Consider the following 17,333-nt stretch of genomic DNA (forward strand, 5'->3'; position numbering starts at 1 on the left):
TGGTAGATAAACATGAATAAATACGATCATTTAATGAACATCAACAGAAAGCACAAACAAGTTGTAGCGCATGTTCTATTACGCTGTCTTCCGTTCTTTAGTAGCCAGTATGTTATGCGATAAATAACAACAAGGCCTAGTTCAAGTTCTTCTAAAGTAATACTTCAATATTGATAATGTGCAAAATAATGCTTGAATACTGTTAGTTATAAGCATGCTACTGTACCAATTTCACTTTACATGCTTCAAGTATCAAGAGAGCACTGCGCCTGCTTTCAACAATTCACTGCGCAGAGTGGGCCCAGAAGCAAATATAATTCTCTTCGGCATTCAGAGCATGGCAGGCTTTGGACGTGCTTCCGCCTAAGAAATCTATTCTATGCTCAGAAGCTGTACAATATATTTGGATCCGTGTAGACACGAGTGCATTCTTATTGTGCATAGAGAATGTAAATTCGTAGAATCTAATTTCCATGACTCCAAAAGCACCAGCTGCTGCGAAGTACTCGCCTTGAGGTACTGCAGCCCGCCCGCCTTGGCGGCGGGGTAGTCCCGGATATCCACGTCCAGCGCACCGAAGTGCTTGTATCCAATTTGAAATTGGCTTGTCATGGAGTTTTTGATGGCATCCTTGTCCCCCGGTGGAAAGGCGGGCATGAGGCTGCGAGGAAAAAAAATCCACTAATTGTCAGTTAGGAAGCCATGCGCCGTGGTAAATAAAGTTATCCGGGCAGATATTAGCAAGAACACCTCGGCTACGTGCGTCCTACAGCGAAGCTCTATATTGGAATCCTCCTCGACGTTGTTGGCGTCGTCTTGCCTAGTACCTGAACACGGGGCAGCGCATGAGCACTCAGTCGGCTTAAGCATGGTGTTCTTGTTTTAGCTGCAACCAATGTTTCAAAATTGGCTGTGGCAGATAGCACAATTCTAACCATTTATCTAAACAATTACTCCATGATACGGTCCTTCCTTCTACAAAAGCAATCAAGATGCCTAGTTTATTATATGACATAGTTAAGCTAATGACCTTAAGTTGAAGTGCCTCACTGAAACATTTAGAAGAATAGTTAGAATTGGTGTTATTGGTCACGTGCAGTTTTTAAGCATTCAGTGCAGCTAAAAAATACCCCATGCAGCCATATGCGGCATACGCGTGCAGTCGTTCCCCTTACCAATTCTGTTTCCTACAAAATTATTTAATGATAATAAATGATACTAAATTATCACTTAGAGAAATACGCGCATATAGGCGCATAATTTCTCTCTCGGAGCGAAGGCTCCTTTCTCGTGACCCCTTGGTCCAGCAAGTCTGCTCCCCACGTTTTCATTTGGAGCGATACCGGATGCAGCACGCGTCGAAAAATTGGTTCGCAACAGGAAACAATGCAATCAAATTTTGTCAGATCGCGTATATAGCATGATTCGCGAAAGCCTGGGTCACGTGAATCTCGCGGAGGGAGTATCCGCGTGGTGACGGCCTGTGTGATATGCATGGATTCGATGAGCTTGAAAACTCGGTGCTGAACAAGCGACCTGTTACGTACGCGGGAGATCCAAACCAAGCAGCACAAAACGTCGGTTATTTGAAATGCAAGATTTATGTGCACACACAATCATCACACACACTTTTGATCAAAACACGCGAATTCCGAGCGCGTGTCATGTCATCGCTTTATAAGGTCTAGAACAAGCAGGACATAAAATATAGCTAGTTCGGGAGCCCCATATACCTACCCCTAAAGGATATTGAAACCAGTGGAAACCATCGCGTGCTCGGCAAAAAACTGGCCGCTTAGCTGTCGTTCGCTGTCGCCACCGTTTTTCCCCCAATTGATCACAATTACTACACTGAAATTTGGAGGTGGGCGAACTTGAAATTTTGGGTGGGCAAATAGAAGATTGGGCGTGGGGCAGCTTTAAATTCGGGAGCGGGCTAATTGAAATTTTAGGTGGGCCAACTTAAAATGGAGGCGTTGGCCTGCTGAAACTTTGGCCAATTTGAAATTTCAGGTTGGGTTAGCTTGGAATTTGGGGGTGGGCTCACTGAAATTTCGGCGTGAGCTAACTGAACTTAGGGAATGCGTCAACTTGAACTTACTAAATGGCCGAAATATATATTTGGGGGTGGGCCAACTTCAAACAGGGGTGTGGGCTAATGATATTTGGGGGGGGCGGTAACTTAATCAGGGGGTTGGGGTAATTGAAATTTGGGGGAGGGCGAACTTGAAATATGGGGGGCGGTAACTTAATCATGGGTTGGGGGTAACTGAAATTGGGGGAGGGCGAAATTGAAATTTGGGGGTGGGTAAAATTGGTGGTGGGCCAACTAAATTTTCGGGGTAGCCCAACTTATCAATTGGGGGTGGGCCAACTGGAAATTTGATGGTGTCCAACTGACATTAGGTTGTGGGCCAACTTGAAATTGGGGGTGGTGTAGCCTGGGTCAATTGAAATTTGTTGTGGTCCAACTTTACAATTGGAAGTGGGCTAACTTGAAATAGGGGGTTGGCCAAATTGACAGTATGGGAATGGCCGAATTGAAATTGCGTGCGGGCCTTATTCAAATTCAGCGATGGGACCTTTTGAAACTTGTTGGATGGCCAACTTGAATATAGGTGTGGGTCAACTTGAAATTATGATGTGTGCCGATTGGAAATTTGCGGGCGGGTGAACAGAAATTTGGAGATGGCAATCATGTTTCCACAAGCACGCAGGACTTAACCATTTTCGTAACTGCCGGGCTGCTTGCATAAGAAGAGGGCGCAGGGGCACCTTGGTCCGGAAAATGTCGCCGTGCACTGCAGTCACTTCACACAATCGGGCGGCTGCCGCGCTTTTTGTCCACCACACTATGGCGGTGCTAGCATCGCTTGAAGAGCGTCCCTTTCATTTGAGTATTTTTTATACCCCACTAGGTCTAGATGTGGCGGCATCAGTGACAGTATGCGCAAGGGCCCGAAGCACTCCGGTATGAGCACCGCCTGCTTTGTTGTTCCCATCAGGACACACACCCTGAAGCGTCATATCTGCAGTCGTGCTTGTGAAACTGCGGTGCGAGAATAGATGTGCCTTAGGATATCTTCTCTGCAATGCGCTTTCCATTTGTTCGGTGTTTAACCGAAACCCGCGCATTTTCGAGGGAATAATAATAACAAAAAGAGCGAACTTATGAGCACATCACACTCCTAGGAATTAAAAAAAGGAAGCATGGAAGCACGTACTGGGCCGGCACCTAAGCCTTTCACATCAGTGGCACGAACCCAATGTTTGCCCAGGGTTGTCGGATCTATATTGGCACTCACTTTAAAGCGGGATGGTGTCAAACTTTCTCTTAGCCTCCTTGAACTTCTCCGACTGTGTTCTCATAAACGTCCTGCCATGGTTTCTTAGTTTCGCGTTCCGATGGGGGGAAATGCGAAAACACCCGTGCTCTTAGATTTAGGTGCACGAAAAAGAACCACAGGGGGTCCAAATTTCCGGAATTGCCCACTACAGCGTGCTTCATAATCAGATCGTGGATTTGGCACGCAAAACACCATTTTTTCTAATTAAATGCGGGTTGGACTCACAAAGACGCGACACGAGCGGGTGTAGCAAAACTTCTGACACGCTTACAATAAAGCCCCTCAAAATTCGTAAAGTAGCGCCACGCCTTGAAGAATGCCACCTCCCCGTCGCGCGCTCTCGCTATGGTCGACGCCGCGTAGCTATGGGCTTAATGCCATCACGTGGGTCCTCGCGCCGGCTTCGTTTGTTTACGGTCGCGGTTCAGTGGCATTTTCGCTTGAGAAGCGTTTAGGCAGTCGCGAGGAGCGCATGATGGCGCCGTTGCTGTTGCGTGTTGCTTTGGTTTGAGGACGCATTGAAATAACTTTTGTGGCAAGTGCGACGTCGCTACATGACATTTTCTATCACCCTAACCTGCGGCGTCTTCGTATGCCAAAATTGTTTTAGCTAAGACGAGAAGCTGTTCTCGATACCGTCTGGTAAGCGCTGCGGTTTAAGAAGAAAGGCATGAATTCATCGAATTGGGAGGGAGAATTTCAGACAAACATTCCTCACATTACTATACGAGGTAGTTGCGAGTCTCTCACAGCATAGCATCTGTCAGGGTTGCGTAATATGTTGCGCGCTCTAACTTAGCAGATATTGCACAGTTAACTGAGGATGTTACGATATGTTTGCACGCTTTACCACGATTGCTGCGCGGCGCGTACTTTGTTTATATAAGCCGCACGTGATCGTATGTGGTGCGCTTGTTCGTATTGTACGCCAACAGGCTTCAATTTGCAGGCGAGGCTACGTGCAAAAACGCGTTTACGCAGGCTTTATGATTCAGCGCATTTCTTTTTACGAAATTTGAGCCTCGAGCATGAAAACTCACCTTAGGAAAGCAACTCTCTGCATTTCTGTGCTTACTGGCCAGCTTTCTTATGCGTGAATAGCTTTGTGTGCCTCTTTTGTTCGTGTCCGGTAGATTTGTAACACAGAAGTAAAGTGCGCGTGCTCTCCTGAAACCGCGTTCGTGGCCGAACGACACAATCATAAGTCTTGGAGACGTCCGTATTAATTTGTGTCAGCTCTAAGGTGTGTGTAGGTTATGATGCGGTGGTGGTGCGTACATATAACGTGCGCACGCCGGCTAGTTCATTGTGGGGTTTAGTCGATCTTCGTAGACTCGTTCGTTCAACTATTAGCTCATTCGTCCACTTTCTCTCTGAGGCATACGTAATGAGACAACGAATGGCGCTCAATATGAACGACTGCATCATTTCACTTACGGAAATTTTGGCCGCGTCATGGCGCGGCAATTCTTTGCGCGGTCATCACTTCATTAAAGTGATATCTCGCAAATATTACTTCGCAGCGAGCGCAACCACCCTCAATGCATCCACATTGGTGTAACTCGGTTCGCGACAGGTATGTTACGTCGTCAGCGGGCGAGCTAAAGCGCACTATGAGATGTCATTCGTGGATAGCCACTAAGCTGAAAAAATAGTGCAGTTGTTTGAGCCTGACTGAAGTGCTGTTACCGCGCTCCCACTTCGCAAACGAATACTAAAGAAAATTGATTTCATTTTTTTATATACGCTGAATCCCGACTCGATGATCGGCCACGCCTATTTCTGTCGACCTTGAGGCATGAGAGACATAACACAAGCGCCCACGTATGAGCCTTTGCGCGTGCTTAGAAGATTGGCGATCACGCACGTTGGCGCCTCTGTAGCTTGTAATACTCTTTCGAGCCTGCAGAGCAGCGTTCGTTCGTGCTCTCTGTCGGCCTTTGTACGTCATAGCTGATACGCGCCGCGAATTCACTTGATAAGGACGGCGCGGATTATTCGGGCTACTGGGGTATTGCTGGAGGCCAGGATGTTGGCATTCAATTGTACATATGTTATTTACAACCATTCGCAACACGATCTTGCTACACGCACTTGAAAATGTTCCGCACCTAATTGTAGCGCACGCGATGCATTCAGGGTCGTCATGGCACAGCGTGAACGCTCGTTCGGATACTTTTTTTAAACATAACTATAAAAAACGAGAAAGAAAAAGCTGCCGCCGCTGAATACACCTCCGTGTGGAAATTCTATGCTGTATACGAAGTTACTCGGAGCTAGAAGGCGAACGCTTGAAGGGCACCGCCTTACTATGCGTGCATTCACTCTGCGAAAGTTCGTCTGCTGCGCTCGAGCGGTGTAGGCGGCGCCACGGTCTGTGAGGGAGCGTGAAGGACAAAAGAAACGAGAAGGACTGAGGCTGAAGAAAGTGAGTGCTGTTACTTTACGATGTTCAAGGGATTTTAGTTTGAAAAGCTTTACCAGGCTCTCTGCCCCCCGCAACGAAATCTGACAGCGCCATGACGCTGCCCGTAAAGAGCTGCGCCAGCATAATCACATGGTTTAGGTTGTAGCCCGCATATTGTTTTGCACTTGTAATGCATAATAGAATACCATGTTTCAGGATAAAAGGCATGCGGTGTGAATTTTGTTTCGTTAAATTTGTTTGTGCGGTGCCATTTCAAAATTTTTGAGAGAAACTTCAATCAGCAACCTTAGAGCTGACTAATGTGACCATATTTAGTAATTGAACCGCGCCTCGAATTCCGTTGAGACACTTACAACTGCTTGCGTCTGGGCAGCGCGAAAGCATTATACCATGGGTAGACCTCGGAACGTTATGAAACCGCTCATTTTATACACTCATGGCGTGGCGCAACCTTCCTCCTCCCCATTGTCTGCGCCGTGACTTGCCCAATGACGCACGCATTAGGCCACACCGTGTGTCAGCCAGATAGCTGCGACGTGATGTGTTCACATTTAGTCAGGCAGAACCGCGGAGCCGCTGTAGTGTAGGGGAGGCATGCTCTTCTCACACCCCGGAGGCGCGGATGCGATTCCCACCTAGTCCAAAATCTAGTTGATTCCCTTGTCAAAGCTGTCAATTTATGTCGTCCACAGGAACGTCCCTGAGAAATATTACGTGAATACGCGTGTTGTTTGACGTCTCTTTTTCTCTTTGGGCTATCGGCCATTTTCGGTACCATCTTCCGGTTATGCCAACTGCGATGAATTTTCGCGTAATGGGGCATATAATGCTTTCGCGTTAATATAACTGGTATATACGGCAGGGACGCGCATATAGCCAACATAAATTTGCCTCTGTGTAGGCGGAGCCAAAAGCTGAAGTTGAAGCGTATGGTGACAACGGCAAAAATTCGCTACAGAATGAACTGAAAAGTGCCAGTTTCGCCTCATTGCAAGCGTTTGGCGCATTGTATCTGAGCTTCAGCTTTTGTGACGCGCCACAGCACGCGTCCGGGCGTGTCGTGATGTCTGTTGTCGCCAGATCGTCCTACGAGCGCTTTTTCGAGTTGGTGAGGCTCATTGCATCTTGAGAAATACTTTGCTTTCAAGTATTCATGCTGTATTTACAGTATGGCTATTCTGTGGACAGGCTTCTGCTGTCTGCCAACACCTCAATTCAACTTACTGCAAGCCTGCCGTGAACCTTTACTACGAATTGAAAAAGCATGCATCGGGGGAACGTTAAAGATCCCCTGGCGGTCAAAATTAACCCGGGGCCCCCACTATGGCTGGCAGCATAATCAGATCGCGGTATTGGCACGCAAAATCTCACAGATAAGTTCAACCCTTTCTACGGGGGTGCCCGCAGGGTAAGAAAAAGTGTTTCCCTTTCTTTTTCAAAACAATCGATTTTGTAATAGTCCTACCTCGTGAGGGCGCAATGATGGGTGGGGATGATTTTTTTTCTTTGTAGAATGCGTTGCAAAAGAAGCACGTGCGATCGAAAGCAGTTTAACCAGTCCAGTAACTTTACTAGCGTCCCACTGCAACGATTAGTTGAATGAACTTGCATACGTCCCTGTCTTCTTCAAGCTATATCCGCTATTGCATCGAAAGTGGAACGTAATAACTTCCGCGCATAATTAATTAACTGGCGCTTCGTAATGTCGTCGGCTATAGAGAGCTTGTACGGCACCTGCACTTCCAAAGCAGTGAGTGATGGTGAATCGTTAAGTCGAGTAGAACTTGCCTTGTAGGAAGTCATATCGCAGAGCGCAGTTAAGCCGTCCCGAGCTACGCAATAAAATCGAGGGCAAAAGTGCTGAATACCAGGGGCTAGTAAAGAAAGTGCTGACAAATCATCGAGAACGTTTATATGTTCTGATAAACAGTAGGTGCTAGGCGGAATTGATTGGAAGAGTCTAGCAGGCGACCCTCGGACACGAGATGCTCTACGCGACTGCGCCTAAATTGAAAATAATTTCCGCCCTTTAAAATAAAAACGGGTGCAAGTGTATTCATAACTAACAATCTTACTATCTTTTTGGGAGTAACGCTGTCAGTTTTATATGAAATTACGACCGTGTTCACTTTTATGGCCGTATAAATTATTTTGCAAGGCATCGCATCTACATTTGCAGGTGCACTCGGTCTAACGGCGCTGACTGACGTGTCGGTCGAGGTTACTGTGAAGATTACAAAATATCTTAGATCTCTACCGCTGTATTCCCTATGTTTGGTCAAGCGTACGTAAAACACCTGGTAAATGCAACGCCGCGATCGTGCCTGAATTGTCCGCATTGTTGCTGTGCCAACGAAACCGCCTTAGGCATTTCTTCCCTTTGCTGCGTTTTAGCGTAACTCACCTCAAGGCCATTGACAGGCCTAATGTCGTAGTGTTGTAGGAGCTTGCAACCTTTTCCAAATTACGGGGGACGATGGGTCCATACAGAGATGTGAGCTTCTTCTCCCTTACGTCGTAGTATATGTGCATGTAGAAGATGTAGTCGCACATTTTATCGGGTGGCAGCTGAGTCTCCAGCACTCCACTTCTGCCCAAGGTACAGGTCAGTTTGATGTCTGCGTCGGAAGATTGAGAACTCGTATGTATGGTTTGTGCAGCGTGGGATAAAGAAAGAGATACCAAGCACGTGTTACACTTTCGGAAATATTTGAATACAGCTTTGTACAGCTTTAGCGAGTGGATACTTAACTGTGTTTTCTTTTTTTTTCACATATTACATCAACCTAATGTTTGGAAAAATTTAAAAAAAAGAGGAAGAAGGCATGTGCTGTGAGCGACGCTACACCTCTGCACTCCTGGGTGACAAGAGACGGCTTCATCCACCAGCTCTTACTCATTATGAAGGCCGTCTTTCTTGTCTTTGTTCTTGTTCAACCTTTCGAGCGTACATTCCTTAAGGGGACAATGACATAGAATGTTAGAGTTTCAATTATGCGTCGCATAATAAACCGCACGCCCCACAGCAAGCTTACAAATTTGGGCGCGTTAGGTGCGGAAGAAAAATTCGATTTGTATTTAAGGACAATGTCTTTTTTTTTTGCGATTTACTCCCATTCTGGCCTGGCGGGCATGCGTGTTTCTGGCCTCTATCGTGCCGATGCCTAACATAGTGAGGCCAAAAGCATTGCAACACTTCTTATCTCACTATAACTGTCGACAGCAATGGAAAAAAGAATCGAGCAATGTAGCGCGAGGCTATATTCCTCAATGCGCGCCTATGTAAGACGTGTTATGTTAATTATGAGGCTTATTACTTCGGCTACATGCCACTTAATCCAGTTTTGTCCCACTCTACTACGGCACTCGCTCACATAGGTTGCCCATAAACAAGAAGGCGTGCCGACGAGTGTACGACGCCGTCGAAGTGACGAGCAATGTCGAAGAACAAATTATTAGTGCAGCAATAAAGGCGTATAACGACGATGGTATGACGAGAGAGTTTTCGATTCCTAAATTATGACGATGTCATAGCAACAACAGCGTGGTGTCGACGTCACGAGGACATTGAGGTGGCGCTGACAACGACAGCCTGGTGAGAACCGCATAAATAAGTGGGAATGACGACATTTGCACGACCATGACTCCCAGACGACGATAGCATGATAACGGCATGAGGACAATGGAGTAACGATGATTGCATTTTGACGATGGCGTCAAGATGACCACGAATGATGTATGAGGCCGATGATGTGACTGCGACGGAATAACAAAAGTCTGATGAAGAAGCTAGAGTCACGATGATTGCAGGATTACGACAGCATGACTGCGACGACATTACGACGACAGTCTGACAACCGAGGAATCATATGGACTGTCTGACGGTGGTGGTATGACAAGGGCCGACTAATCCCGATTTAATAACGAAACTACGATTACAACGCAATGACGAACAGAGATTGACTTCGACGGCAAGACAAAGGCGATATGGTGACGACGGCATGAAGACAATGAGATGACGTTACTGAGGGGGTGACCGTGCTAAAACAGTGCGACGATGGTGACATGACAACGACTGTGAGTCGAGGACGGTGCGATGACGACACCATGATAGGTGCCGGACTGCAAAGCTGAAATGACGATGAGGACCACGGCTGCATTTCGATGGCGGCGAAATGCGAAAACACCCGTGTACTTGGATTTAGGTGCAAGTTGAACAACCCCAGGTGGTCGAAATTTTCGGAGTCCTCCACGACGGCATGCCTCATAATCAGAAAGTGAATTCGGCACGTAAATCCCCATAATTGTTTGAACAAAACCTCCAATCTAATTGCCAAAGCTATTAGACAACTTAGACCACAGGGTCGGAGATGCACACCGCATGAGTCAGATCATGAAGCTAGAATGAAGACGACTGAGCGCGCATAACGGCACCACTATGGCGGTGTGACAATGAATCCATGATGACTGTATGAGGATGGTGTATGTGACGACCACGGCATGAGGAGCGCCGTTGCAGAAAGCTGTAATGACGGTGTTGCAAAGACCACGACGGCATAACGGCCACGAGCTGATGCCTCGTATCCCAAGTTATTAGACAAGTTTGGCGACCGGATCAGGTACGAAGGCGCGATGACGAAGTCGTGAAGGGATTAAGGTAACGAAGATGGAATAACGACAATGAAAACGACCGTGACGGCATCTCTACGGCAGTGTGACATCGTGCGCATATCGACTGTATAACAATGATTTCATGAAGCTAGTCGCATGACAAAACTGGAACGACGTCGATGGAATTACCATTACCGCAGCACGAATTCGAGCACTTATCTAGTGGCCAAACGTCTTGGACACTTTGGGCGTGTCGGCGTGCGTGACGACGGCGGGATGACGATAGCAGCATCGCGAAGCTGGTATGACGACAATGAAACCACCACGACGGCATCGGGATCATGAACTTTGTGAAGACTGGCCGTATTGGTGAACATTTTCGGCCGCACCGCCAAACCCACAGCGAAATCCCGGACGCATCAAGTACGCCGAGCCGCTTTGAAAAGCGCCTAAGAGGTCGCAGCTAAGACAAGAGGCTATTTCGTACGCGCACTTTCGCTCTCTTCCCAACGGCGCGCGTGATGGCCTCATGAATGCGTTAGCTCGCCACTGCTGTCTGCCTTCAGTGAGCGGGACGGTTAAGCGGAGAGTTAAGCTGGCCTGCACGAAGCATGAGAAGCGTGGACAACTGGCTCGTTTTGCACAAGAAGATGTAGATCTGTTGTCTTTTTCTGGCCTTCAGACAGTTCTATTATTGCGGAATCGTTTGCGGGCGCAGTCATTTTGTGTCACTGCACGTTATTTTAAGCGTATTTCCTATCCTTCCCTCGCTAACGTCGTGACTATCTTTTCGTGTCAAAGTTTAAATACGATTGATTTACATTTAATCCATTTTTGATTTCTGCTCACTTTATATAACCCTTACACTGTTATATTGCTGGAACAATTTAGTAACCATGAGCCACTTTTAAGAATTTGCGTAATCATTATTGTTTCTAACGTGAAATGTAGACAATAGCGCCTTAAAGACAATGCCATGGATTAGCTTCTATGCGCTTTTTCATGTTAGTTGTACAGAAAAACTTATTTATTTTGTTTTATTGCCCTTATACTTCTATTGTAATGAGTTTTTATCTACCGCATATGCAACAATTCATATATATTCTGGCCTATTACATCCGAAAACTGCGATTAGATTAGGAGGCACGTCGAAGTGGTGATCAGATTTATTTTAACCACCGAAAGTTTTTTAACGTGCACCTAAATCTAAGTACGCACGTGTTTTTGCATTATGCCGCATCGCATTGCGGCCACCGTTGCCTTCAATCGAACCCACGTCTTGGAGCTTAGCAGCACAGCCACTTAGCTAATGAACCACCGCGAGGGAAACATTTCAATGCGTGAGCACACCGGTTTTTTCGTTTGATCGCCCGCTAAAAAGGGCAAGGTACCAATAACAATGATTACCGTCACCAAATTTGCTCCGGCGCTGCCCGGGCCTAGTCCGGTCATGCATACGCGGGCCCTGGCTAAGCTTAGTAATAAACGCCCGGGTTCGGACCGAGCCCGAGCGTAGTAACACTGGCCCGGGGTAGGCCCGCGCTTGGAACCAAGGGCGCGGGCCGGGCTCGGTCAGGGCTCTGTTATGTACGTCCAGGCCTGCGCCGCGTCCGGGCTGGGCTCGTGCTCCATAAAACAAGCCCAGACAGGACCGCACCGCAAAATCAGAGCCCTGCGGTGTGTGCGCGTCGATGCCTTTCGCTACGTGGGGCCATTGGCGTTCTACTCGCCTCCGTCCACCGAGCGGCGGCCAGAAGCGTGGTGAGCGTTCGCCCTCTCCTTCTTCTGAGCGAGTACGTTCTAGAGACTCTATAAAAGACCAACGAACTTCAGCCTTCAGCAAGCTTGAGTACAAGCTGGAGAGTGTGTCACTTTCTGTCAAGAAACTTGTAGCGCTGACCGCTCCATAACGATGTAATTAAACGTTCATTGTTCATCACTACGTCGCGCCGCCTTTTCCTATGCGTGAGCCCCTGAGGACTCGTTAGCCGCGGCAAAGCGGAGTCAGCCACCCGCTCCAGATGAACTGGGCGCACAGATTATAACTGGTGGCTGCGGTGGGATGCGACATCAAATGGCTGTCTGCGTGAGATGCAACAGTGTGTTGGGATGGCCTTCGCTAGACTTTTGCCTGCGAGGCTTTTCACGACTGAGTTTTAGCATGCTCTTGCCAGTATAGGTAACAACGCGGGTAAATGCTGTCGTGGTCGCCTACTATGTTGGTGAGCGTGAAGGCATTAGCGTTTCCAGTTGAAGAACAGCACAACAGCAAAAAGACAGGCACGACAGCACAAGCGTGCAAGGCAAGAGCGTGTATGTGAAAGTAAAAAGCACGACTTTGAAAGGCAAAAGCGCGAGTGCACAGGGCTGGAGCGCGAATACGCACTAGGAATAACGTGACTTGATGCCGAAATAGAACGCATTCGTGTTGCACGTTTGGACAACAAGGCACGAGGGGCACGAGAAAGCTTTGAGCGATGTCCCCTAAATATGTGCGTTCGAGCTGAGATGGTTGGGAAAGGCACAGCTGTCCGAGTTGTGTTGGGATCTTGATCTAGATGTAGGGGCAGATATTTCGATTCAGCGCTCGCAGGAATTTAAATTTAAATTAAAACGTGCTCTAAGCTGTATTTCGTATTATTACATTATAGATGTTACGTGTGAGTTCGCAGCAAGGTAATCCGCCAGTCGTATCGAATTCCAATTTTGGTGCCAGTACTCCTTTACGAGGTCTTAGGGTTAATACGAATAAATCAATATTCAAGCTGTTCCAGTGATCGTGCAGTGAGCTGTAATAAAGAGTAATCATGTGCGATTAAGACCCCGTTGGTGTTGTTGGGAGCCAAGCTGAGAAAGCGCGCCAGGACAATTTTTTCCCCGTAAGGTTCAACTAGTAATTTTAAAGTAATTCGGCAACTTCTATATTGTTTTGCCCAAATGTCAATTAGGCGGTTGTAGATAATTGTATAAGATACGTAGAAGACGTAATCTTTCCAGCAATCTTCGCGTGTTTTTTTTTTCCGCCAAGTACAAATAGCATACGGAATATATTATAGCGACGGATTGAAACGGTATAGTGGGTTGTCTTCTCCCGAGCATAGACGACGCAATTGACAGTCTACAAGGCACAGAATTCCTTACGTCATAGATTTGCGCTAAAGGTATCGGTAAGTACCCATGGCAGACGCTGATCGGTCAGACGCTGATCGGTCAAACGCAACTATTGTCACACCCAACGGCTTATAGGAATTTGACGTAATGCCTTTAGGATATTGTAAAACACCCACAACTTTCGAGCGCATGATGGAAACAGTTCTACGCAGCTTGAACTCGCACACGTGCTTGTGCTATGTTGACGACGTTGTAGTTCTTGCTCCTGACTTCACCACGCACCTTGAATGACTCCGGTGTGTTTTCACGTGTTCAACAAACGCTGGCCTACAACTAAGCCTAAAGAACTGCCGCTTCGTAGCTCGGCAGCCGACAATTCTAGGTTACCCCGTATCGAAGGACGGAATACTCCCCCATCCAGCCAAACTTTGGGCTGTCGCCGAATTCCCTAAGCCAACGCCCCTCAAAGAATTGTGCAATTTCGTAGGTCTCTCCCTACTTCAGACGCTTCATCAGCAGCTTCGCCTCCATCATATTGCCCCTAACGAAGCTAATTAGAAGCAATGGACCCCTAAAATCGTGGTCGTCCGAGTGCGACGAAGCCTTCAACAAAACTACATCGTTTGCTAACGTCTCCGTCAATTCTGCGCCATTACGACCCGACAGCCCCTACCGAGGTGCCCACAGATGCCAGCTGTGTTGGTCTCGGCGCAATAAAAGGGTTTCCTGAGAATGCGGTGGCTTACGCAAGTCATGCGCATACGAAAGCTGTGACCAATTACACTGCGATAGAAAAAGAATGTCTGGCCATCATTTGGGTTCTTACTAAGTTCCGACCTTATTTATACGGCCGTCCGTTTCATGTAGCCACGGACCACTTTGCACTATGTTGGCTGTTGTCCTTGCGAGATCTCTCAGGGCTTTTTGCCCGATTAGCACTTCGCCTGCTGGACTACGATACCCGCGGGCTGTAACGCAGCATTCTGATGCCGACGCCCTTTCGCGCTCTCCCTTACTTGACGACAATGGCTGAGGCCCACAATCCCAATTTACTGTTTCTTTGCAAGGCAATACCACCGTCGCTTCGGAGCAGTGCAAGGACCATTCGATTGTCTCCCTTATAGACGTCCTTTCTGGTTCATCAGCAGAACCATCCACTCGCAGGTTGCGTCGTCAAGCTCACCATTTCGCCCATTCGCGACAACCCGCTTCATCGACGCAATTATAACCCGGATGAGCGCCAGTGGTTATTAGTATATTACTCGTGAAAACGGACGTTTGGGTGAGTTGGTAGGCCATTCTGCGCCTTGTAGACTGTCCGTGTCATTTCTCCCTGCTTGTTCCCGTCAAAAGCGCGCTATTCTGTTTCAAATAGTATAGTACCACGCAGTCTACGTACCGAAATATATGCAGCTTTCACGCCGATTCACAGTGTGCACATTCAGGAGTTTTCCATATGTACCAGCGCCTTCTACAGTGGTACTACAGGCGAGGGATGTAAAGCTACGTTCACAAGTTCGTTCGCTCTCGCCCCAGTTTCTTTCCGAATTTCATTTTATCCTCTGAACTAGTTACTCATAGCAAGATTCTTTTCCTTTGCCGCCACCCATGAGATTGTCTTAGCCTCTCTGACTTTCCGCTAGACTTTTCGTTTCACGTCCTTTGTTGCCCTGCTGCTCACCATACCGGTCGCACGCTTGCTGGTAAGCTTCCAACTTCTTTTCCTCCACTGTGAATCAATGTTTTACCTCTACAAATATGTGAACACTCGCCCAGCCTATTTGCCTTTTGCGGTATTCCTCAGTCGTTCTTCATAATCAATTTTACCCTGAAGTTCCCTCACTTCATAACGTGTCCAGCCCATATCACACTGCCTAGCTTCAGTTGTAGTTTTCCCATGGGCGCCCAGCGCGATGCGTCCCACTGACCGTCGGTTCCCATCGAGTCTTGATTGTACTCCTGAGTTGAAGCAAACAACCGCAATTAATAATGCAGTTGCTTGAACCCTTACACCTTCCCACATACAACAGAGCACCTCGTATTTATTGTATCCCCACAGCGCTCTGCGTTTTGTTAGGGCCGCGTTTCTATTCTCTGTTGCTAATATTGCATATGTTCCATTATTATTATATCTAGTGGTTTTGCTTATCTGTATACCAAGGTACCTAAATTGTTTTACCCAAGGTATTTCTTGTCCCTGTGCTGATACTGTCACTTCACTGTTTTCGTTGAATACCGTACCACTTGCTTATTTAGGTCTAAAATTGAGACCTAAATCCTCGCCTTCCTGCCCACAGATATTAGCCAGACGTTGCACATTACTTTGCTTGTTAGCTAGCAAAACAATGGCACCCACATAAACAAGGAAGCTGCTGCTCTACTGCTGTATCTGCCTGTTTGTGTGAGAGATCAAACCCGACATTTCACCCTGTAGCGCCCTTTTCTTCCTCAACATGTACAACGTAAACAGCAGTGGGCATAAAGGGCACCCATGCATCAGTCTCTTGATGATATTAACTTGCTCCTAACTCCTCATCCTTTGCCATTAGACGCAAGTGGCATTTTGTTGGTTAATCTCTCTGAAAATCTTTATACAGTCTTTGCATATGCCTTCGCCTTCCACAATAGCCCACAACATGTTACGGTTTAGGTGTTAGGTTCCGGTGTCGTCTTAAAGGCCACATGTCGCGGTCTCCTTTTTCCTCTGGATATTTAATTACGCTTAGTGAGAACAAATAAGTCATCATCGAGACGCCTACCGATACTGAAGCCATTATCGAGCCTCCCAACATGCCATTAATCTCGACCCATGCTTGCAGCTTTAATACATTCTCCAGTAACGCTAACTTGTCTATTATCGATGCAATTATCAGCGGTCTATATGAGTGAATTCTATCTTTCTCGCACTTACCTTTATAGATGAAATTACTTCTACTTTGTCGCCAACTGTGTGGTATTCATTTTTGTTTCAAGGTTCTTTCTATTGCTTTTAACAGAGCTTTCTTACTTTTTGATAATACTTCACTAATGAGCCTAACGGTAACATCGTCTAGCACTGTGGCTGTACGCTCAGTAATTTTCTCTTGAGCATCCTTCCACATTTAGGTTGTGAGCACAGTTCCTTTTCCACCTGATTCTCATTCGTGCTCCTTTTTCCCCTCAAATACAACCTCGTCGTTGCCTTTGAAAGATTCGGCGGGTATTGTTGGTTTGTAGTTTAGTGCCGCGTCCCCTTCCAATTGGTTTCCATCTTTGTGTAAGATACATTTTTGTATTGTTCGAAACCTCCTGCGCAAAAAAATTTTGTCGTTTCAATATATTCTAGGTGCGGCCTTTGTTGTCTCACGCACTGCTGACAACAACTTTCCCTACACACATTTTCTCTTTGCTTAAATCACTATTTCAACTATAGCTTTTGTCTCCCGGCACATTTCTCATTTTCCGGCTACCTCATTCTTCGAATGCATTCACGCCCTCTCTATTGTTACCATAAAACAACACGGACACCAGTGATACGTTTGAATGCTGTTCCTAACTTCAAAAATAGAAAGATTAGCATGCTTTGTGGTCGCTAATGGCGTTATGCACATTTACAATCGCCCTGTGCTCAACTTCAGAGGCGCCGGCAGAATACCTGCAACATGCATGCCGGCAGAAAAATCCCAATTCCACAGCGCTTGCTGTCTGTACACGTGAAATAACACGATCGCAATGACTTCGCGAGGAGGTGCAACGATTACGACGGTCCTGAAGCGACGGAAATCGCTGTCACTTAGTGAAATCGTGCCACATGAAATTGCCGTCAGAAAAACCTAATATGCTCAGGCAAGATACAC

At 46.9% G+C, this 17,333-nt stretch overlaps 1 protein-coding gene across 1 annotated transcript in view; it reads right to left on the bottom strand.

The window, feature by feature from the left end:
* The window catches only part of LOC142588835 (uncharacterized), a 54,120-nt gene that overhangs the window by 452 nt on the left and 36,335 nt on the right, over positions 1-17,333 (bottom strand). Inside the window, exons 7-8 of the mRNA XM_075700655.1 lie at positions 8,180-8,393; positions 511-661 (exon numbers count right to left, since the gene is read on the bottom strand). Of these exons, the coding sequence (XP_075556770.1) occupies positions 511-661; positions 8,180-8,393 (365 nt within the window). The remainder of the gene's footprint in view (positions 1-510; positions 662-8,179; positions 8,394-17,333) is intronic.

The sequence above is a fragment of the Dermacentor variabilis genome, chromosome 7 (genome assembly GCF_050947875.1).
Source record: "Dermacentor variabilis isolate Ectoservices chromosome 7, ASM5094787v1, whole genome shotgun sequence".
Taxonomy (NCBI): domain Eukaryota; kingdom Metazoa; phylum Arthropoda; class Arachnida; order Ixodida; family Ixodidae; genus Dermacentor; species Dermacentor variabilis.